This window comes from Petaurus breviceps, unplaced genomic scaffold (genome assembly GCF_028583685.1).
Source record: "Petaurus breviceps papuanus isolate PSGF00001 unplaced genomic scaffold, PetGlider_PUasm1.0 688, whole genome shotgun sequence".
NCBI lineage: Eukaryota > Metazoa > Chordata > Mammalia > Diprotodontia > Petauridae > Petaurus > Petaurus breviceps.
Genome location: NW_027186457.1, coordinates 13,061,396 through 13,084,767, shown reverse-complemented (window position 1 = coordinate 13,084,767; position 23,372 = coordinate 13,061,396). Strand labels below are relative to the sequence as shown.

At 37.1% G+C, this 23,372-nt stretch overlaps 1 protein-coding gene across 15 annotated transcripts in view; it reads left to right on the top strand.

The window, feature by feature from the left end:
• Positions 1 to 23,372, top strand: part of TFDP2 (transcription factor Dp-2) — a 172,534-nt gene that overhangs the window by 60,395 nt on the left and 88,767 nt on the right. For 2 of the 15 annotated variants that reach the window (XM_069104664.1, XM_069104670.1), the window contains exon 1: positions 13,997 to 14,143. The exons of 11 other annotated variants lie outside the window; for them this stretch is intronic. Coding sequence is in view for 1 of the 4 variants with exons in the window: in XM_069104663.1 (XP_068960764.1) it covers positions 13,709 to 13,712 (4 nt within the window). In the remaining 3 variants the exon portion in view is untranslated. Of the gene's footprint in view, positions 1 to 13,610; positions 13,713 to 13,996; positions 14,144 to 23,372 lie in introns of those variants that run through there. 2 more of the 15 variants (XM_069104663.1, XM_069104666.1) reach the window with 2 other exon arrangements.

Below are 23,372 nucleotides of genomic sequence, written 5' to 3'. Positions count from 1 at the left end.
TGCAAGAAACTTTTCTCAGTCCTCCTTAATACTAGAGCTTTCCCCCCAAGATTATTTCTGGTGTATTGTAAAGTGTGGATATTTAGGGAGGTCTAAATTCTATTTATTTATCTACATTTAGGGACCCCACCTCTAGGGAGGGGGCTTTCTGAGTGCTTTTCAGGGCTGCTCATTTACCTTTGGTGTCCACCTAACCAGGTTGAGGGTAGCCAACAGACTTTAAACCTGCTGATGAGTTAGGAGAATACCTACCCCAAGCATATGTTAGAACATCTGAATTTCCAAGTAAAATGATAATTCAATTCAGGAATTCTTTGTTTATTCAACTATATCAGTTAAAATTGGAGAAGAAATGGTAAACCCACTCCAGTATCTTTAACCATGAAAACCCCAAATGGGGTCACCAAGAGTCATATAGAACTATTTGACTAAAACAATGGCAAGAATCTCTTGAAGTAGCCTGTCTGTATAAGCAGCATGAGAATTTATAAAAAAACAAACAAACACTAAATAGATGCTTGTTTCATATCTATTTTCAGTATGGTGTTTAGATTACTAACAATTTAGAAAATAAACCAACAGATATTTATTGTTCAGTATAAAATAAATTGACCAATTTGTACTGTTCAGACATTGGACCCTGGCAGTTTTTCCTCTGTCAGAGGATATACAAATAGATCTTACTAATCAGAGTGGAGGTATTTGATAAGTAATAGAAGTTTAAATTTTAAAAAATTTTAAAATTGTAAAAGTCATTAGTAAGAGAAACTGAATTTCCCTAAAAGAACAAGTCTGACCTAAGTTCCTCTACTCAGTAAATTTTGTTATCCCCTATTGCCTCCAGTATAAAATACATGTCTCTATTTGACATTTAGAGCCTTTTATAACCTGGCCCCAACCTGTCTTTCCAGACTTACTCCATATTACTCTGCTTCACATACATTGGTGTCCACCCAAACTACCTTTCTTACTTTTCCTTATCCTTGACACTCCATCTGCTGTGTCCATACCTTTGTGCTGAATATCACCCAAGCCTGGAATGGACTCTCTACTTCTGCCTCTTAAACTCCCAAGTACCACTTTCTCTGTTAATCCTTTCCTGATCTTCCCAGATTCCAGTGCTTTTCTCCCCCATCTTTTTGTATGTAATTATGTAAATACACATGAACATCCCCATATATCCACAAACTGTTGTGTTCATTGGCTAGATTGTAAGGTATTTGAGGCTGAGGACTCTCACTTTTTTGTTTGTGAACTCAATGCCTAGCACATAGTAGGGACTTAACAAATACATATTGATTGATCATTTAAAAATAATGATTAAGGTTATGTCATGTACATAAGCCTAGTCCTTCCAGAAATATTTCACGTGTATCAGTGAAAAAGCATATGAGAATTTCAAAGGATCAAAGTTTAGAGAAATTTAGAGCTAGAAAGGTCAGCTGGGTGCTGGCACAGTAGATAGAAAGCAGGACCTGGAGTCAGGGAGAGATGAGTTCAAATCCATCCTCAGACTCTAGCTCTACAACCCCAGACAAGTCACTTAACCCTGTTTGCCTCTGTTTTCTCATCTGTAAAATGAGTTGGAGAAGGAAATGGCAAACCACTTCAGTATCTTTGCCAAGAAAATCTCAGATGGATCACAGGGAGTTGGACATGATTGAAAATGACTGAAGAATAACAATATCTTCTGTGCTCAGAATTAAGTAAAAGACTGGGGATGAATATTATTATAGCAGATTTCTTTCAGTGATTACTGAAAGTGGTCTGCTGCAGAAAATATGACCAAAATATGTTATAGTAAATCTAGTCATAGCATCCTTACCTGTGGAATTGTATCAAGTAGAATTTCATAATTGTCCTACACTATTAATTTTCCTAATGCTATATGGAAACCGTGCATCTTTTGAGTTAGACTTGTAGGGCACCTTAGGTGTTAGAATCAGGGAGAATGAGTGCTTAGAAAACAATCTACTAACAGATACCCTTTTATTGATACTTTAAAAGGATATAGGCATTCAAGGATACATTAAGAAAAATTACAGCATGACTTTAGATTGCTCATGGAGGTGTGCCCAAGATATTCTGTTGACAGCAGCCTGAAGGAAATGAAGATTCTGCATGGTCAAGGAAGCAATGGCCATCTCCTGGAGAATGCTTTTATTCTACTGGGCTGCTGGGTGCCAAGATACCAGTGAGGGAGTTGTCAAAATGCAGTCATTAAAGCAAGTGCAGACCTTTGTGTCTTGCTGTTATATGCCCTTAGACTTTACCCTTTTGTCTTTATAACCTTATTTTCCTGCTTCCACATAGTTAAATTTGTCCTGCACTACTACCATATCTCCTCTTTCTTCTAACCAGGTTTATGGGGGTTGACCAAAGCCTACTACACTGTTCTATATTCCTGGAAGATTACTTTTATCTTTTTTAGCTCCTTATAATCAGGGATAAAATAAATTTCACAAAAGACTCCTTGCATTATATTCCCAACGATTTGTTGGAAGTAACTGCCTTATTTACAAAGATTCAAGATAATTTAAGGTTTATGGGGATTTCAGATGACTCAAGTGCATAAGGAAAAAGTTAAAATTGGAACAACTTAAACTACCCCGAAAAATGCTACTTATTTAGGCTTCCATACAATCCATTTCTCCTGTTGATCTGCAGGCTAAACAGATCATATGTCCACACTAAGAGAACATACTCAGAATTCACACCCTCATCTTAAATACTACCCTGATTCTAGAACTCCTTAATAGTGATAGATATCATAGAAAATATCCATGCAGCATGTTAAGTTAACTTTTAAAAAGTTGTTCTGTATATGATCATAAGGTATATTTTGAAATATAAGGACTCTGTTATTAGGAGTAACAGAATTTGTCTGAGAAATTCTTATTTATGAGACTAATTAAAGACATGTTTATCAGCATAGCTAACTAGAAACTGATATTCTTTTAGGCTTCAAGGAAGGTGCATCTAGTCACTTGGGTAGGAAAAAAAATCACCATTGACATCGCAGACATATATCCATTATATTTAAAGTAAGTGGAGTAGAGGATAAGTTGACAAAGTCCTCATCACCTCTACCCCAAATGCCAAATATTATGGTGACAAAAATAGTTTGACTTTTATTATCTCAAATGAGATAATATTTGTTAAGCACTTAACACAATGCTGGGTACATAGTAGATGCGTAATAAATGCTTGCTTCCTCCCCTTATCCCCTTTTCACATTGCTGTTTGCGAAACTGTTCTTACCATTCTACTGGAGAGAAAAGAAACTGAAATTTAAGTTATTACTCTTTAGAACAAAAAGTAGTACTGATTAAGGAACAAACTTGATATGAGAATGAGAAGAATGGCAGTGCTATTTCCGTACTCTGACCCCTTATTCCCCAGGTGCTGTGCTCATTTCCATTTTATCTGAAGTATTTGGAACCCTCTTAATCCTTGCTAATTTGATAATACAGTTGGTAAAGTAAAAATTAAGTTAGATGGATTTCCAAGTGATATAAAGTAACAAAGAATTATTTGGAAGAGTTTTTACCATCTGCTTCATTTAAGAAAATCATATATCAATGAAATCACAGGTATATTTTAGCCATAGAGTATAGAGGCAGCCCAAAAATCTAAGTGCAGTTTTAAACTTTGGTAGCTCATTGAAGTGAACCCTTAGTATGGGCATCTTAGGCACTGCAGCTGGACAGTGATCTGTGCCCAGAATTCATAAGACCCTGGAATAGATCTCATAGTAAATTCCTTTCAGTGATTGCAAGCTGTGGTCTGCTGCAAAAGCCCATTTTTTCAGTGAACAAGTATTTATGCCTACTATATGCCTGGCACTGTGCCGGGTGCTGGGGATACAAGTACAAAGTAATTAATTAAACAATCCTTATGCAAGGAGCTTCTATTCTGATGGGGAGATAAGTAGATGTAAAAATTTATGCAGCATAAATAGAAAGTTAATACATGTGAAAATATTCTAAGTACTTAAACAGAAGGTAGTTTTGAAGGAAGGGCACTCGAAATTGGGGGGAGAAGAAAACTTCATGTAGAAGATGAGCAGTGTCTTAAAGAGAGGGACACTATGAGACAGTGGTAAAATGTGACTTCTTTCCAGGTGTGGAGGACAGGCCCCATAAAGAAGTAGAGACAGGAGTTTGGAGTATACTATTTGAAGAATAAAGAGATGTCCAGTTTTTCTGGTTCACAAAGTGTGAGTGTAGTAGAGGAGTAATGTTTAATGAGTCTGGAAGAGATATATTAATGTAAGGTTGTATAAAACAAAAAAAATCTAAACAGATTTATATTTTATTCTAGAGGTAATTGGAATCTGCTGGAATTTGAATTGAATAGGGAAGTCACATGGTTAGGTTTGTATTTAAGGAAAATTACTTTGGCAGCAATGTGTTGGATGGATTAGAATGGGGAGAGACTTGAGGCAGGGACACCCATTAGAAATCTTTTGTAGTGTTCTAGGCAAGAAGTGATAAGGGCCTGATTTAAGGAGGTGAGAGATGTTGTGACAGTATAAGTGGAAAGATCAGACAAATGATCAGTTATGTGGGGTGAGGAAGAGTGAGGAGCAAAGGCTGGTGCTGATCAGGGTTACAAACCTGGAAGACAGGAGCAATGGTGTGTCTTCAACAGGAGTAAGAGAGTTTGGAAGGGGAGGATTTAGGGAGAAAGATGACTAGTTCACACTGAGTTTAAGCTGTCTCTGGGGCATTTAGTTCAAATGTTTAATAGGTAATTAGTGATATGTGACTGAAACTCAGTGGAGAGATTGGAGTTGGATGTCTAACTGAGAATCATCTATATAAAACTGATAGTTATACCCATGGAGGCTGCTTGAGGTTACCAACAGTGTAAGGAGGAAGAGAATGATAGCGACCACCCCCGTTTAGGGGATGTGATATGGATAATGCACCAGCAAAGAAAACAGAAAGCGTTTGACAGCCGGGAGGGAGTAGTCTCATGAAAAGTCAGAGGGAGGATACAGTATCCAGGAGAGGGTGGTCAGTAGTGTTTTATGCCTCAGATAGATTGAGAAGGATTATGAGAAAAAAATTCTCAGATTTGGCAATTAAAAGATTATTGGTAACTTTGGATAGAGCAGTTTCAATTGACTGATGAAGTCAGAGGCTGGATTGCAGAGGATTAAGCAGAAGTAGCGGCAGCAAACATAAAGAACTTTCACGGAGTCTGGCCAAGGAACAGAGGGGAGAGACCACCATTCTGTTGATTCTGTCATCCAGTGTGTTTGCTGTATCTCCACGTTTCATCTTGTCTTTCCAAGAATTGCCAAAAGTATTTCCTGTTGCTTTTTAAGTCATCAGTGCGTCTGTTGTCTTATCACTGTTGGTACTCCCTCCATTAGTTCTTATCACAGAGCAGTTGTATTAGGAGAGGTCAGGACTATGTTGAATATTTGTTATTTCTTTTTGAAATGATTTGCTCTTTTATTTTGCCAGACTAGTTTTGTTACTAAACTTAATTCAATCCTTTAAAAAATCCACTATTTCATTGATACGAATACTCTCCCCACCAATGTAGATCCTAATACCTTTGTGCTTTAACGTAAGGGTAATAAGCAAAAATATTTAAATCTATTTATAATTAGTCTTCCTAATTCTTGAGACTTTTAGTTTCCATGGGTACCCAAAAATGGAGGGTAGATGTTTTTGTCAACTAAATAGAAAAGCCTGTCCTACCTCAAACTAGGGGAGATACAAACACTGAAACTTCAGAGAGATTATAGTTCTCTTGATCTCTTTTCGTACACTGAAATAGCATCGTCAGCAGTTCTTTGTTATTATATGTGTTTGGGACCATACCTCATTATCTGTCTTTCCGAATTTATGCTAGGTGACCTTAAGCCCTGAATAAGACAGCCCCAAAACTGATTAGCACGTTTTTAACTTTAAAGCCGTCTCAAGGCAACACGCATTTACTAAGTATTTCCTGTGTGCCAGGCACTGTGCCAAATAAACACCAGCGATACTAAGAAAGACAAAAATGAACAGTCCCTGCTCTCGAGGAGCTCACAGTCTGCTGGGAGGAGACCACATGCAGACAAGTCTGGGATAATCAGTGGAGGGAAGGCATTAGCATTAAGGGGGATTGGGAAATGCTTCTTGCAGAAGGTGCTACTTTATCTGAGACTTGAAGAAAGCCAGAAGTAGAGATATGGAAGAAAGTTCTAGGCAGGGGAGGTAGCCATTGGAAATTCATGGTGTCTGGTAATAAGAGTGTCACGTGTAAGGAATGACAAGGGGGCCTGTGGCACTGGATCATAGAGCCATAGATCATATATATTTAATAGATATATTAAACATTTCATTTCAAAACTTTGAATTCCAGATTCATTCCCTTCCTCCCTTGTCACACACCCGTACTGGAAAGATAAGCAGTTCAGTATAGGTTTACATGTGTGGCTAATGTAAAACAATAACATAGTAGATATATTGTAAAAGACTGACTATATTTCCCTCCCTCCTATCCCACCTCCCACCTGTTCCATTCTCTACTCTGATCCCATCCCTTTTCAAAATGGGTGCTTCCAACTTCCCTCCCCCCCAGCCCACCCTCCCTTCCATCATCCCCCCTCTCATCCCCTTCTCCCCCTATTCTCCTGGAGGGTGAGATACCCTATTTAGTTTGTATTTCACTCCCTCCTCAAGCCAAATTCAATGGAAATGAGGTTGACCCATTCCCTTTTGCCTTCCTATTCTTCTCCTCCAGTGTAACCATTTTCCCTTGCCTCTTCTGTATGAGATTGTTTACCCCAATCTGTCTCTCCCCATCTCCTCTCATTATATTCCTCTCATCTCTTAATTTCACCTTTTAAGTATCATCTCTTCCTGTTAAATTGGTCCTGTGCCCTCTGTCTATATAAACATACATACACACATTCACATATGTATTCATATGCCCATATACCCTCATATATAGACATATATATATATATATATTTCTAATCCCTTCAACTACTGAGAAAAGTTTCATAAGTTACAATTATTGTTTTTCCAGGAAGGAATATTAATAGTTCAACTTTGATAAGTTCCTTATGATTTCTTTTCCGTTTACCTTCTCATGCTTCTCTTGCTTCTTGTATCTGAATGTCAAATTTTCTATTCAACTCTGTTTTTTTCAGCAAGAATGCCTCAAAGTCCTCTATTCCACTGAATGACCATATTTTGCCGTGAGACATGATACTCAGTTTTGCTGGGTAGGTGACTCTTGGTTTTAATCCCAGCTCCTTTGACCTCCGGAATATCATATTCCAAGCCCTTCGATCCCTCAGTGTAGAAGCTTCCAGATCCTGGGTTATCCTGATTGTATTTCCACAATATTCAAATTTTTTCTTCCTGGCTGCTTGTAATATTCTCTCCTTAATCTGGGAATTCTGGAACCTGGCTATAACATTCCTAGGAGTTTTTTTTTTGGGGGGGGAGTATCTTTTCCAGGAGGTGATTAGTGGATTCTTTCAACCTCTGGTACTAAAACATCAGGGCAGTTTTCTTTGAGAACTTCCTGGAGGATGATTTCTAGGTTCTTACATTGGTCATGGCTTTCAGGCAGTCCAATAATTTTTAAATTATCTCTCCTGGATCTGTTTTCCAGGTCAGTGGTTTTTCCCATGAAATATTTCACGTTGCCTTCTATTCTTTCATTTATTTGGATCTGTTTAACAGCATCTTGGTTTCTCATAAAGTCATTAGCTTCCATTTGCTCCAATCTAATTCTGAAGCAATGATTCTCCTCATTGAGCTTTTGAGATTCTTTTTCCATCTGGCAAATTCGGCTTTTTAAGGCATTCTTCTCATTTCTTTTTTGAACCTCCTTTACCATTTGAGTCAGTCTGTTTTTTAAGGTATTATTTTCCTCAGTCAGGCTGTTGACTCTCATTTCATAATTTTCTTGCATTGTTCTCATTTCTCTTCCCAGTTTTTCCTCCACTTCTCTTATCTGCTTCTTAAGGTCCTCTATGGCCTGTAACCAGCTTGTATTTTCCTTTGAAGCTTTTGGTGCAGGAGTTCTGACTTCACTGTTTTCCTCCTGTTCCATGCTTTGCTCCTTTTTGTCCCCAAAATAGGAGTCTAATGTTGGGTTCTTCTGTGTGCTTTTTGTTTCCTTTGCCTGCTCATTTTGCCACTCAATTACTTGACTTTTGAGCTTTTTGCCACAGTAGGACTCTGCCACCAGACAGGGGAACTTTCGTCCCAAATGCTGGGGTTTTCTCAGCTGCCGGAGGTATTAAATGGGTGCCCTCTTTGAGGTCTCCACACGCTCTGGCAAGCTGGACACACACCCCAGAACCTCCACCCTAGACTGCAATCCAGATCCAAGAAGGTTAGAGGAAGAGCAATTACCCCTCAGACTGGTGCTCATATGTGGTATTTTAAAATATCTAAGTTGGTTGGTCAGTCAGTCTACTTTGCTTTCTTTAGATACCTACCCTTCTTGTAGCTCATCACAATTTTTCTCCTTGTATCTTCAATATTTGAGCGCTTCCTCTTTATCAGTCAGTTAGTCAGCATTTGGGTGTCAGCTGTGTCCTAAGCACTGTGCTAGGTGCTGAGGATACAGATAAAAAGAATGAAACAATCCCAGCTCAGAAAATGCTCTCATTCTAATGGGAAAGTTCTAAGTACATACTGAACAAATATGCAAATAATACCTATAATAAATATGCCTTTATGAGGGAGTTAGATTCAAGGTAGTTTGGGAAGGAGGGCATGAGAAGCTGAGTAGGCTAAAAGGCTTCAGAATATAGAAGGTGGTAGTTGAGCTGTGTCCTGAAAGACAAGAAACATACTGTGAGCCAGAGGTGAGAAGGGAGTGCATTCCAGTCATGGAGGACAGCTAAGATGTAGGATTAGTGACAGAGGATGGAGGCCTATTTGTGAAGAAGAGAGAGAATGACATTTTTGTTGCAATGCAAAGCATTAGAGAAGTAATGTACAATGTGCCTGAAAATACAGGTTGGGACCGAGTTATGGAGGGCCAAGTCATGTGTCCCAGGGTTGTGAATGGCTAAACAAAAGTGCATGTGTGTGTGTGTGTGTGTGTGTGTGTGTGTGTGTTTATTCTAGAAACAATAAGGAGCCACCAGAGTTTATTGACTAGGGAGTGACATGGTTAGAGTTTGTGCTTAAAGAAAATCAATTTGTCAGCTACACAGAGGAAGAGACTGGAGTGAGGAGTGGCTAGAGGCAGGAAGACCAATTAGAAGACCATTGCAGTAATCTAAGTAAGAGATAATTGAGGACCTTAATTAAAATGGTGACTGTATGAACATAGAGAAGGGATTGGCTATATGACATGTTATGGAAGTAGAAACAAGAGTTGACAAATGATTGGCTATGTGGAATGAGGGAAAATGAAGAGACAAGGACACCAAGTTTACAGACCTGAGGTACTGGAAAGATGGCAGTGATTTCAGCAGAAACGGAAATTTGGAGGAAAGTTGGTTTTATAGGCGAAAGATAGTAAGTTCTGTTTTGGATATATTAGGTTTGAGATATCTCTGGGGTATGAAGTTTACAATGTCCAGAAGGCAATCGGTGGTATGGACAGAAGCTCTGATTAAAGACTGGGCTGGATTTAAAGACTTCACATGTATAATTGATGTCATATTGCTTGCCTTCCAATGGGCAAGGAAAGGACTGGAGGGAAGAGAGAATTTGGAACTTAAAATTTTTAAAAAATGAATGTTAAAAACAAATTTAAATTTTAAAAGTTTAGTGAAGTAGAAGAGATATATAGGATTCCGTAAGAATGAGACCATCCAGGGGTTTTTGTTTGATGCTGACACTATACTGATTGCATTTTCCAAGTAGTCACATAAGAAAAAACAGAGAGAGAGAGAGAAAGAGAATGAAAATGAAGATATATGTCCTAGGGTCCCTTTGCTCTGCTTGGCAGAGAGAACAGGCATTTGTTGTTCTGTTATGTGTCCTGCCCCTTCCTACATTCCCATTTACTTTTTAGTTTTTTTTGTCTTTTAATTTTTCAAAAATAATGAAAACTTTTTTCAATTAACAAAAATGAATATTCTTTCTCACCTTCCCCAAACTTTGCAGAAAGAAAACAAAGAAAAACAAAACCTTTGCAGCAAACGTGCAAAGACAAGCCAAACAAATTCCCACATTAACCGTGTCCACAAATGTGTGTCTCCTGCCCCCTGGAGTTGCTGTTGGTCATTGGATTGAACAGAGTTCTTGGGTCTTTACAATGTTGTTACTGTTACTGTGTGCAGTGTTCCCCTGGTTCTGCTCACTTCACTCTGTATCCGTTCATACAAGTCTTCTCAGAGATCATCATTTCTTAGAGCATAACAGTATTCTATCATATTCATATACCATAACTTGTTCCGCCATTCCCCAGTTGATGGGCATACCCTCTGCTTCCAATTCTTTGCCACCACAAACAGAGCTGCTAGAAAGATTTTGTTCACATGTGTGCCCTCTTCCTCCTCCTCTTTTTAAAAAAAAATTGTCGGATCTATTTGGGATCTAGGCCTAGTAGTATTATCCACTAAGTCAGAGGGCAGGCACAGGTTAGTGACTTGGATCAATTCCAGCCCCCTCCTCTTTTTTATTTTTGCTATTTTTTGGGAGGGCAATTGGGGTTAAGTGACTTGCCCAAGGTCACACGGCTAGTAAGTGTTAAGTGTCTGAAGCTGGATTTGAACTCAGGTCTTCCCAACTCCAGGGCCGGCACTCTATTGACTTTGCCACCTAGCTGCCCCCACCCTCTCCTCTTTTTTTTTTTTTTTATGCAGGGGAGGCAGCCGAGGCCAGGTTGCCTCAAGTCACGTAGCTAGTAAGTGACAGCTGGAACAACAGTCCTGGTGTTCTTCTCCTCAGGCCATCAGTGCCCTTTGGACCACACACCCTCCCGATGCTGTTGAGCTGTTCAGCGACCCACGATGTCGAAGAGAGTCCTTGAGGGCATAGTCTTTTTTGAAACAATGTTGAGTCCACTGAACAAGGGACATTTACTATAGGGTTGCAATATATTCTTAAGGTGAATGGCTCACCCACAAGTGACTAGCCCTTCTGGTGTGAGGGTTACTCATCCAGTGCTGGCGTCCCATTTACTTTTAACAGTAATATCATCCTCCCAGTCCCTCAAGCTCAAAACCTAGGAGTCACCTTGGATTCTTCACTATCCCTAACCTCCCCATTACTAAGCTGTTGTTAAAACCTGTCAGTTTCACCTTTGCAACATCTCTTAAATATACCCCCTTCTCTCCTCTTGACACCAGCAACACTTTGGTGAAGGTCCTCATCCCCTCATGCCTGGGCTATTGTAACAGCCTGATGGTGGGTCTGCTTGTCTCTAATCTTTCCTCCATTCAGCCACTAAAGTGATTTTCCCAAAATACAGGTCTAAACATGTTACTCCCTCTCCTCAATAAACTCCATTGCCTCCAGGAACAAATACAAAATGGTCAGTATGAATGTTAAATCCAAGTAACAATAGTAGTCTTTGCTTTAAGAGGATCCTCTTAGTGGTAAGAGCAAAGGAAAAACAAGCTTAGAAGAAATTCTGGGAGAAGTCATCCAAAAAGACTCTTAAATACTTTTCTCTGTGTATCTGTGTAGAGTAATAGTTGTTAAGGATGGTAGGGACAAGGAACAGTTGAGGCAGGCTGTTTGAGACATTGAGCTCTGAGAAGAGAGCAGTTCAGGTTACTGTAACATGGGAAAGAGATAGTTATAGGTAGGTGGGGGTGGGGGGTAAGAGGTAACTTAAGGGAAATATGACAACTGATTTCACATAGCTCTTAGAATTATAGATTTAAAACTGGAATAGAGAACAGGCATTTGTTGTCTGAAGTTTCAGAACCCTTTTGATCTCCTTGTGGTGATGACTGCTTTACATCAGTTAAACATCTATAAGAAATGGGGATAATCAGGGTCAATATTTTTGTCTTTATCATTTTCCATTTTTGAAGGTGAAAGCTTCTTTGACTGGATTGGGTCAAACTATAGTATTGTAATCACATGAAGTGATCTTTTTTCATCTCAGAGGCCCAGTTGGAAATCCTCTTATTTTACAGTTCAGGAAGCTGTGGCTCTGAGAGGTTATATATATGATTTGCCCATGGTCATATAGCTAGTAGTTGTCATTAAGATTTGAAATCTGGTCTTTCTGCCTCCAAGTTCAGCACTTTAACCCCATTATATCTTGCTGCTCTTTATTTGAAGGATTGTTTTGAGGGATGCTTAGATTGATAGAAATTACTGTGAGATAGTTTTTAGTTCAATAAAAACTTCTTTTTACTCATGACCAAAAGTGGAAGGAACTGGCCTAAGGCAGCCATGTACACATGTGGTGTATTGAGTGCTTAATCAGTAGTGTTGTCAAGGCTTGGATGATCAGTTGTTAGGGATGTATATAAGACTCATATTTTGGGTAGAGGTTGGGTTGGATGATTGAATGTTGAGGCCTGGAAGGAAAATGGTTAGGGCAACATGAATAAAGATGCAAAATAGGAATATTGTGGGAGCAGAATCAGCCAGACTATTTGCCTTGCTACTCTTGCTCTAATATATTTTAAGCTTCATAGAATGAATAAAAGCCATGTTAGTGGCAAATAGGAAAAAGATGAGCCAGAGAGAAATTCCTTTGGGCTGCTCACCATGGCCATTGCTAAGATATTTTTCCAGATGTACTATCAAAGTAGTTCTTGCTAGGAACTTGTAAGGGTCAAACATTGAAATTTATGAACTGGTAAGATCTCTTTGAGCTATAAAATTCTTAAACTTGTAATTGTATGTTCATTCAAAATTTTCAGTTAATAACATCCTAATTATGTAATTAAATATTATTATCAAAAAGCTATATTTATTATTTCTTTTCTCTTTTATTTTTTATATGCCTGCCATCTCTTCCTGTATATAACAAAGTGACAGGGATGCCCTATACATATTACCAATTTTATAATATGGTTCCCTGATTTTGAAAAGAATAAATCATGTAAAGGACCTCAAGAGATCAACTTTTGTTCAATCTCAATCCAAAAATTAAGATTGGTATTTGTATACTTATAATTAAGCACTTAATGGACATACAGAAATATAAGATCATAGATGCATGAGATATTAGTTGGTGTCATTATTCTCCCCTCTGACAGATTATATTCTTCTTTCCTCCTTAGTGAACAATTTTTGTAACTTGCTATGGCCAAAAATATTAATCATCTGGTTGCCAGACTTTTGGTGATGACCTGAAACTTAGGCTAGCCCTTGGACAAGACAAAGTAGTCTGTTCTTGGACTCATTTGAGCTTGGTAGGACAAGGCAGAGCTTGTGGTCTGCTGGCATTGCCTTTGAGAACCTAGTAGAAATTGAGGCAAATTAATAAACTGAAGAATTTGAGCCAAGGGAGGAAAATGAGCACCACTAAGCTGTTCATAGCTGATATCAGAGATGAACATGTCCGTCATTGTGGCATAGAAGCAACGCACACTATCTCTAAGGGGCAGGATCAGAATTTTTTTTTTTAAGGTAAGAAAGCTAGACAGTTATTTCAGGCTTATAAAGTGCTGGGTTTTGCAGCAGCTTTTCATGGTTTCTTTATGTTTCATTCAGTAACTCAGGATACCTTTGCTTTCAAGATGTCAAGGTTTCCTGCTTTTGACTTTGCTTCTGAGCCAATGAATATCCTGGTGTGAAAAATAACAGGCTTCATGAGTAAGTTTGATCCATAGATTTTAATGCTCTGCTGTTGATATTCAAGTAATTTTAAAAAATTTGCCAGGTTTTAGGTATATCTTTGATTGTATTTTTAATATAACTAAGCATTTTATTCACAGTTCAGTAGGATAACTCTAAATGGAAACAGCTAAAATTGGGGGCCCAGGATATTATACTGCCTGTCCTTGGGAGACCATCGTGTGCATGTTAGGAGTTTTATCATTGTTGGAAAGAGTTTACAGAATTTTGTGAAATATAGCTAACATTTCCCTTGAGTATCTTTTTGTTATTCTTGTGAAGTATTTTAAATGGATCTATTCTGAACTCGATTGCTTAAGTCTGACATAGTCTCAAGTTTCCACTGAATGGTAACAAAGACTGTAGAGTGTTGTTGGTACTGCAGTGAGAGGCATGCTTCCTTAGAACAGGTAAGAGAGATCATTTTGTTTCATCTGGCTGGCTAAGTTTTTGTTATGGTTTATTAGATATTCTTTAATAAACAGAAGCCTTATTAAATTGGTGAATAGGCAGTAACATACTGAATTCAAGACATTCCTGAATGTTGCAGTCAGGGAAATTACAGTGTATTAGGGGTTGGGGGAGGGGAGGGGGGTAGACTTAGCTTTAGTTTGTCACTCTCATACTTGATAAATTAATAAAAATGCAAAAATCATCCTAGAAATATTTTTTATCCTAAATATATGACAGATAGTTGGGTAATGGAATAATTTTTTGGAAAAGTATTTCGTGTGATTACTGGTTGGAAAAGCAGTCCAAATTGTTATATGATACAGTTTTTACTTTCATTTCTTTCCAATAGTTAATAAAATGAACTTTGCCCTAACAGGGGGTGTTTCTGTATAAACTTTTTAATTGCAAAAAATAAAATGTGTTTTGGTGGTTACTGGAAATAAATTTGATACTTTAAAAGTATTTCATCTTTTATAAATGTTTCATTACCATTTTCTAGTACAATTTTCTTAAAAGTATTTGTGCTTTGAAAATGTCAGCTGTATTCTAATGAAGCTCAGGCATTGTTTGCTCATAAAGGGGCTGGTGCATTCCACAGCTTTATGGTTTATTATGAGGCACAGTGTGAGAGTGTGGGTGGCACCATTTGGTGTCTGCCTCTTGGGCCAGTGACTGCCATTATGTTAGTTTTGGATTGGCAAAGAAAATATAGCAAACAAGGTCCTGTGTAGATCTGGATCCTGTGAACAAAAATGTTAACACTGAACATTTTTAAATACTTGATCTCTGAATGTATGACAACTTAATTGAATTGACTGAAGAATACTTTTAAGGTCCATATCTTGAGGAGCAAATAGTATTCTGTCAGTCATATCACTTATTCCTGAATGTAATGTATGGCTTGTTGGCCAACTGAACTTTTTAGGTGAATGTTTATTAAGAAAACAGTAATTTCTTAATCAGTATAGTAAAATTTGAACTATATATAGTACATTTTTTTAAAAAAAAGTAGTTATTTTAAGGAATGTAGGCACTTAGGTAAGGGGAGAAAAGCCCTTCTTTCAGTTAGAAAAGTCTGATGGGGAAAAAGCAACAGATGTTTCTTCTGTTACAATTGAGGCTGTTTCATTCAAAACTCACAGCATCCCATGTGGAGAATGAGGGTGGATAATAAATCTGACTTAATGAGTTTCTACTTAAGGTTAACAGAACCACTTCAAAATTATTTCACTTATTAAAATTTTAAATTTGTTAGACAAACTTTAACTTAGTTTTTGCACATGGATTTTTCTTTCTAGAATAAGTAATAATTATAATAAAAAAGCTTTTTCATTGAATTTTTCTTAACTAAAATTAAGGATGAAATTGATGCAGTGAGGCATAGTGAGTGAGATATATTTCAAGTATTTTTTGAATCAACATAGTTTTAATAAAGATGATTTGCTATATAGCTTACCTCTGGGAAGGGAGTCATTGAGATAGTTGAATGCTAATATGATGGGGAGGAAGAAATTGGGAGGTATAGTATCAAAAGGAGAGAAGATCTTAGAGGCAATATGTGATCAGAGCAGCTAAAATAAGGATCAGTGATTAAAGAAAATGTTACAATTCCCTTTTCTGTAGTAAAATAAAGAGAATATTATGCTATTGCAAAACATCCTGAAGTTTTAATTTTTATAGGTTTGTTGTTGAAGCAATGTTATAATAGTAATATACTAAGTATTCAATTAATATTTACTGTTATTGATTATCATCATACTTTAAAGTTAGTAGCAGTTTACTTAGCAGTAGAAAACCTAGGTATTTCCTATATTATGGTTCATGGTTCAGTATTTGTGTTCAACATTTATTCATATGCTTTATATACTGCAAAGTCTGTATGGATTTTTAATATGCTTAGATAAAATATTGGTGGGGAAGGGGCAGAAAAAGTCAAGGACTCTACTTCCAGGAGATAGTTTTTCAACCTATATTATCACATTTGAGAACTTTTAGTCATTTCTTTGCTTTGATCATTGTTTTAACTAAAATTCAAGTATATGACATTTTAAAGTTTAACTTTTTAAAGAAAAGCAACATTATGATAACTTTTCTTGGGGGAAATATGACAACAATAACATGGTACATTTAGCCTAATATATCTTAAAATATATGACTGTTCTTTAAGCAACTATGATTATAACAGAATTTGAAAGAAGAATATACTATTTAGAGTAGAACAGAAGGCTTTAAAATAGGGTAAGTAAAACTTCCATTTTGTTTCTTTTTTGCTGAGAGATATTTTTATTGTCAAAATTAAAACTCAATGTTAGATCTGTACCAGGGACCTTAGTAATGTCTAATTCAACTTCATAATTTTATATTACTATTCTTATAACTCAGGATTCTTTGGTAGATTTTGTTGCAATTTCAAATTTTTTCTTAATTTTAGTGCTTTGGTGGTCCTAAATGATGCATAATTATTTCATTTCCAAAAAAGTTAACTTAAAATAATTTTTATGATGTCTCAAAAATGATTTAGAACAATTACAGTTTTGAAACTTATTTCCAGCGCCTCCTTTTGACTTAGCCCCAGTGATTTACACTTTTTCAATTTTGTGTATATTACTGTTGTTTATGATTACATGCATTGGCCTTATAATATATAGTGGGGAGTACTTCCAGCAATAATAACAAAAAGATCTGAGATATTTAACCTTCAGTTTAGCAACCAAATTATTATGGCAGTTGCTAAAATAATTCTTCACTTTTTAGAGGAGAATTTTCATAACAATTGTATCTCAAAGAGTGTTTTTGTAAAATTCATTCCTTCCCCCAAAAAAGATTTCATTGTCATGGCTATTCCTATCACTGAGGTGAGACAGCAGCCTCTTCACATAATAGATGGTTTTGATGAGTTGCCCTGGCTAAAAACATTCACCACCTGGTGGCTAACCCTCTTGGGATGAGGTTTGTGGCTATACAGAGCTGTGCAGACAAATATTGTTAGTTCTCAATACACTGGAACAATACATTTTGATCTAGTTTTTGAATTTACTTATGTGTTCATGTTTTCCCATAGACTGGAAGCTTCTTGAAAGGGACTGTTTCTGTTTTATATTTCTAGCACCTAGCACATCGTATATGCTTAAATACATGTCTATTGCTGGATTGATTGTGTTTTTATTAAATTAAAAAAAAACATTAAGTATCTGCTTTGTGCAAGAAGACCCTGTGCTTGGTGTCAGGGACAGAAATAAAAATGATACAGTTTCTGCCCTCAAGGAACTTTAAAAAATAGTCTTGTTTTATATTCCTTATAGAGTATCATTGTAGCTTTAAATTAATTTCTTCACATTCCAGTCTATGTTCTGTTGGACTGTCAAAATGAAGTCTTCTTAAAGCTCAGGTCTGACTATATCATCTGCCTCTTATACAATAAATTCCACCGACTCCATCTTACCTTCTATGATCAAATAGAAAAGGTCTGTTGCACCCTTCATAATCTGATCTTTGCCTACCTTCTCAGTCTTCTTACACCTTACTCCTCACCATATATTCTGTGATCCAGTGACACTGGTCATCTTGTTCCTCTCAAATGAAGATTTTCAGTGACTGTCCCCCAAGCCTGAAATTAACTTTCTCCTCATCTCTGCCTCCTGACTTCTCTGGCTTCCTTCAGGTCTCAGCTGAAGTCCTATCTTCTGTGAGAAGCCTTTCCTGTTTCTCCTTAATACCAGTACCTTCCCTTTTATATTATCTCCAGTTTACTCTGTATGTGTGCATGTATGTATAAAGCATGTTATGCATACACACACACATCTGCCTGTCGGTCTGATTTTGCTTGTACATAGTTTGTTTGCATGTTGTCTCTTCCTTTAAATTGTGAACTTTTGTGAGCAGGTCCTGTTTTTTGCCTTTCTTAATCTCCTCAGCACTTAGCAGAGTCCCTAGCACGTTTGCTGCTGTTGTTGTTTCTGTTATGTCCAACTCTTTGTGATCCCATTCAGGGTTTTTTTCCCAGAGATACTGCAGTGATTGGCCATTTCCTTATGTGATTTGCCCAGGGTCACACAGCTAGTAAGTATCTGGCCAGATTTCAACTCAGGAAGAGAAGTTTTCCTGATTCTAAGCTCAGCACTTTATCCACTGTACCACCTAACTGCCCCTTCCTGCCACATAGTGGGCCTTTAATAAATATTAGTTAACTTGACTTATACCATCTTAAGATAGATGGTTTTCCAAATGCTGTTCAGATCCAGAAATAGTTAAGCCTACTGGGGTCTTCCCAAGTTTCAGTTGACTTTATCTTTTTTTTTTTTAAAGCAGTCGGGGTTAAGTAACTTGTTCAAGGTTACACGGCCAGTTATTTCTGGGTGTGGTGCTAAGTATCTGAGCCCGGATTTGATCCCTAGGTCATCCCGACACTGGAGCTGGTGCTCTTACTCACTGAGCCACCTGGCCACCCCTAAAGTCTCTTTCCTTGTCCTTTTTTTTTTTGCTTTTTGGAGGGCAGTTGGGGTTAAGTGACTTGCCCAAGGTCACATGGCTAGCTTTTGTGTTAAGTGTCTGAGGCCGGATTTGAACTCAGGTCCTCCTGACTCCAGGGCTGGTGCTCTATTCACTGCACCACCTAGCCACCCCTGACTTTATCTTTTTTTATTAACATGTACTGAGAGAATAAATGAAAACTAGTGGGTTAGATATTGACCCTCAAGCATTAAAAGTCCTAGCTTCTAAAACACTTGGACCTGCATATTTTCCTAGGGAACACTTGGTCATTGTTTCCCCATTCAGAATATCCTGGAAAATACAGATCTAGATAGATGCCTTCTGTTATGTAGCTGTATAGAGTTAACAAGAAGTATTATTGGAGCCATGTAGTATCTACTTCATTAACTTCAGGGTAGATAACTTCTTGGCATTGTAATTTGTAGTTCATAATGAACTTTTCCAAAGAAGTGTTGCCATAGAATGTTATATAAATGTTGGTTAGGTTTAGTAGGGTAAGTACTAATTGCGCTTCACTTCGAGTGCTATAAAATAGATTTGTGAGCTAACTTAGGGAGCCAACAGTCAGTTATGATCATATAGTTTAACAGTAGATTTTTAGAGAGTGGTTCAGTAGAAAGAGCCCTTGACTTGTTATCCAAAGACTCAGTTTCAGATTTTGGTTCTGCTGCTTAACAATTGTGTGAGCCTAAACAAGTTGTTTAATCTCTTTAGGCCTTAACTTCTTATCTGTTTGTTAATGGAATGGATTATATGATTTCCAGGGTCCCTTCCAGGTCTAAGTTTATGATCCTGCCAAATGATTGGCAAATGGGGGTACGCTTGTACTAAATGTTATTCTTGACACTTCCCTCCACTTGTGGTAGGAAGCTTACTTTCTCTTGGTCATTTTTCTGAGGGTAAAATGAACTATGTTTATGAAACTTTAAGATATTTGAGTGAATTTTGTTTGGGTTCAAAGCGTTTTTTGTCAGTATTAAGTTATGACTTTGAGATTTTATACCATTCTCATTCTTAATTGCAATTCATATGGAATTGTAATAGTTTTTGATGATGACTTTGTTAATAGTTCCAGGGCAAAAAGGCCATTCTGTAGGTTTAATTCCTCCATGGAATCCTTCATCTCCCTTATCTTGAGTATTTTAAAGTTTAAGTTGAGAGATAAAGCTTAAATTAAGTTGAGAGTTTTAAAGTTTAAATTCATTTTAGGAATTCCTTTTCTCTTTTCCTCTACACTATTCATCAGCCTGAGTATTTTTATATAAGTATTTGAAAATTATATTACCTGTGTATAAACTAGTTCCTTCCTATCTGTAACATAGTTAAAGTCAATTTAACCTGGCAAGAGGATCTGTGGTATTTTTATGTGAGTGATTTCTAAAGCTAACTGCCATGTGTCTGCTGATAATATTAAACTCTGGTCTCTCTAATTGTACCCACCTCTCTTGATCTACTCTAACCATGCAGACTGTTGGTAGGAGATAACATTTTCTGTTTTCTGCTTAGCAGCCTTTTTTCTGTGCCTAGGCAATTGCATTTGTTCCATTTGGCAAACATGCCTCTTGCTGTTGTTTATTAATTGCTCACTATATGCTAGTCATGAAACAGAATATTCAGGGCTGTAGAGCATGGGTTTATTATGAGGGGCTCAGAAAAAAAATAAGAGCAAGTACAGTTCTTGCTCTTTTCTAAATAAAGTCTCCAAGGTGGAGTGAAGCTCAGCAGTGTAACTGGACTGCTCTGTGAATGAACATCCCTTTATTCCCCTAATTTGAATAGAGTCCCTAAAGGAGGTGAAGTTTTGGACAAAGGTGAGCAGGAGGAGGCAGTATATTAGAGTCAGGATTCCAAGTGTCAGATTGTTTTTAGTATTCATTCAGTAATTATGAATGTGTGAGATGCATTGTACTGAAGTGGGAAAGCTTGAATGAAGACAGAAGGAAATGGGAATGAGAAAGATGTGAAATGAAATATTTTTGTAGGAAAGTAAAGAAATTTTAAAATGACAAAGTTGGACTTGATCTGATGATGACATTAGAAGCAAAGATAATAATTCGTATTTAGTGCAGTAAGTCAAAGGAGTAAATGTGGTTGACAGATTTTGGCAAGACCACTTTGGACAGATGGAAGGGGATGAGACCCTGGAAATGAGAAGAGCTGAATTAAAAAGATTAGAATAATCCATGTATGATCTTGAGGAGGTGGAGATAACTTTACAAATCCTTTCTTCCAAGCCCTCCAAACTGAGACTAGAGAGGTAAAGGGATTTGTCCAAGATTGCAGAGTGCTTTAATGTGAAATATTAGGTGTATAGACAAATAACTGGTTTTTCTTGGTTTATGAGAAGAATAAGACAATTTTAGGAAATATAATGATTTTACATAAGTATGAACTAGAGAACATCATAAACAAACATGAACATTTCCATATATAAAGAAGTCCAGAAAGTGGTGGTTATATAGGAAATTGTGAATTTATTACATGTATTGCTTGTTTTTTTTAAATGTATATTAAATCTAATGCAATAATACCCATTATTGTCTAGTTATCTGTATCCACTTTTGAACTTTCTAGTCTCTTCCATATGTTTTTAAACGATTCATTGACAGGTTTTTGGAAATGCTTTTTAATCATGTTTAGAAAACTGGGTGCAAAGGACTTCAGATTAAAAAATATGCGGAGTATTTGCAATTCTTAGGTCTAGTTGCTAATTTTGGCATCTTGCTAAAAATGAAACCTTTGAAGTAGAAACTACAAAGGGCATCCTGAAGAAATAAATATGCTAATCAAAACCATAGGAACAGATGATATAGTTCATGGAAGTGTAACGTAGGGAAAAATAGCATAAGATCCACTGACCAAGATAGGAGCTTTATCACTCCAAAATCAATCTGTGCTGACCCCAGGTGTAGGTGAAGGCAATAGATGACCAGGATTGTCTTTTTGATCCCTTTTCTTTATACTCTGGAATCCTCATAGACTTGAATTCCATAAAAGTGCTCACCAGAGACTTCCAAAGGCTTAAACCATAAGCAGAGGCTTCAGAGGCTATCCTTTACTTAAGGTCCTTCCCATCACTCTTGGGGCTGTTACAGCTTTTGAAAGAGCTAAAAATAAACCCTTTCATAAGCAAGATATCTAAGATAAATCTTCTTTCCCAGATCTAGGCTATGATCCCCAATCTAACCTTGCATTAGAATGTACTCGTTCTTCTAACATAGATCAGGCTAGATAAAAGCCTGAGAATTAATTCTGTTGCATATTTAAAAAACAACAACCCAGCTATAGAGAGCTGAGTGATTACATGTAACTAGATGATGTTCTCAAGGATGAAATTTGTAGGGTAGGAGTAAGTAGCTGTAAAAATTGAATGAATTTTTTGATTATTTTTTAGAAGAGAGCTTGAACACGTTAAAATATAGAAAAGAAGGAGTCACAACTTTTGAAAAGTTGTTTTTCTTCTTTGCTTTCTCAGGAAGTGAATAGCTGGTTACCTAGTTAGTATTAAAGAACAGAATTTGGTTTTCTGGACTATAGTTTGTGCTGCCAGAATGATAGGTTTCTGACAAGGGCTGGAGTCTATTTAATGAGAACTGGGAAAACATGTTTGACAGAACTCATTGATCTGGTCAAAAGAACTTTAAATAAAAATTTGTGCGGGAGACAGAAAAAAAATATTAAGAAAAGGGGCAGCTAGGTGGTACAGTGAGTAGAGCACCTTCCCTGGAGTCAGCAGGACCTGAGTTCAAATCCGACCTCAGACACTTAACACTTACTAGTTGTGTGACCTTGGGCAAGTTACCTAACCCCAACTGCCCTGCCTTCCCCCTTCCAAAAAAAAGGACCAAAACCAAAAAAATATATATTAAGAAAAAAATTTTAGTATCAGAGGGCAACAGGTATGACAGAGAAAGTGGTAGTAGTAGAGTAAAAAACAGTAGAGGAGATAGCCAGTTTAATTCACAGGAGAAAACATCAGGAAAGAGAATTGAGTCTGAAGCTTATACCTCCATATATTTAATGCTTTTGTTGTTGTTCCATTGTTTCAGTCTTGTCTAACTCTTCATGATGCCATTCGGGGTTTTTTGGCAGGGCAGAGATACTGGAGTGGTTCACTGTGTCCTTCTCCAGCTCATTTTACAGTTGAAGAAGCTGAGGAAAACAGGATTAGGTGACTTGCCTAGGGTCACACAGCTAGTAAGTGTCTGAAACCATATTTTAACTCAGTCAGATGAGTTTGCCTGACTCCAGGCCCAGCATTCTTTTGTATTGTGCCACCTAACTGCCCTTTATTCATGTGTAGTGTGGAGATAGAGCTCTGTGTGTGTGTGTATGTCTGTGTTTATAAAATTCATGAGGAACAATGAAAGAATGTACTTTGGTCAGAAGGAACATAAATAACATGGAGACAGATGCTTAACACTGAATGTCAAGAAGACTGTGTGGAAATCAACTAACCTGAGGGTGGGAGCCTAGTTGTGACTCTTTGGGTGAGAATAGAGAGTAACAGAAGGGACATTTTTGTGGATGTGACCTGTATTACTCCCTTGACTTCAGCATTTACATGGAAGGTATTAATGATACTTTTCTAATACAGAATGCAAAATTTGTACAAAGGAGTTTTTAGTAAAAGGAGACTTTAGTTATCCCCCAAAATTGCTGGACATCTCATTCTACTAAAAACAGCTTCTATAA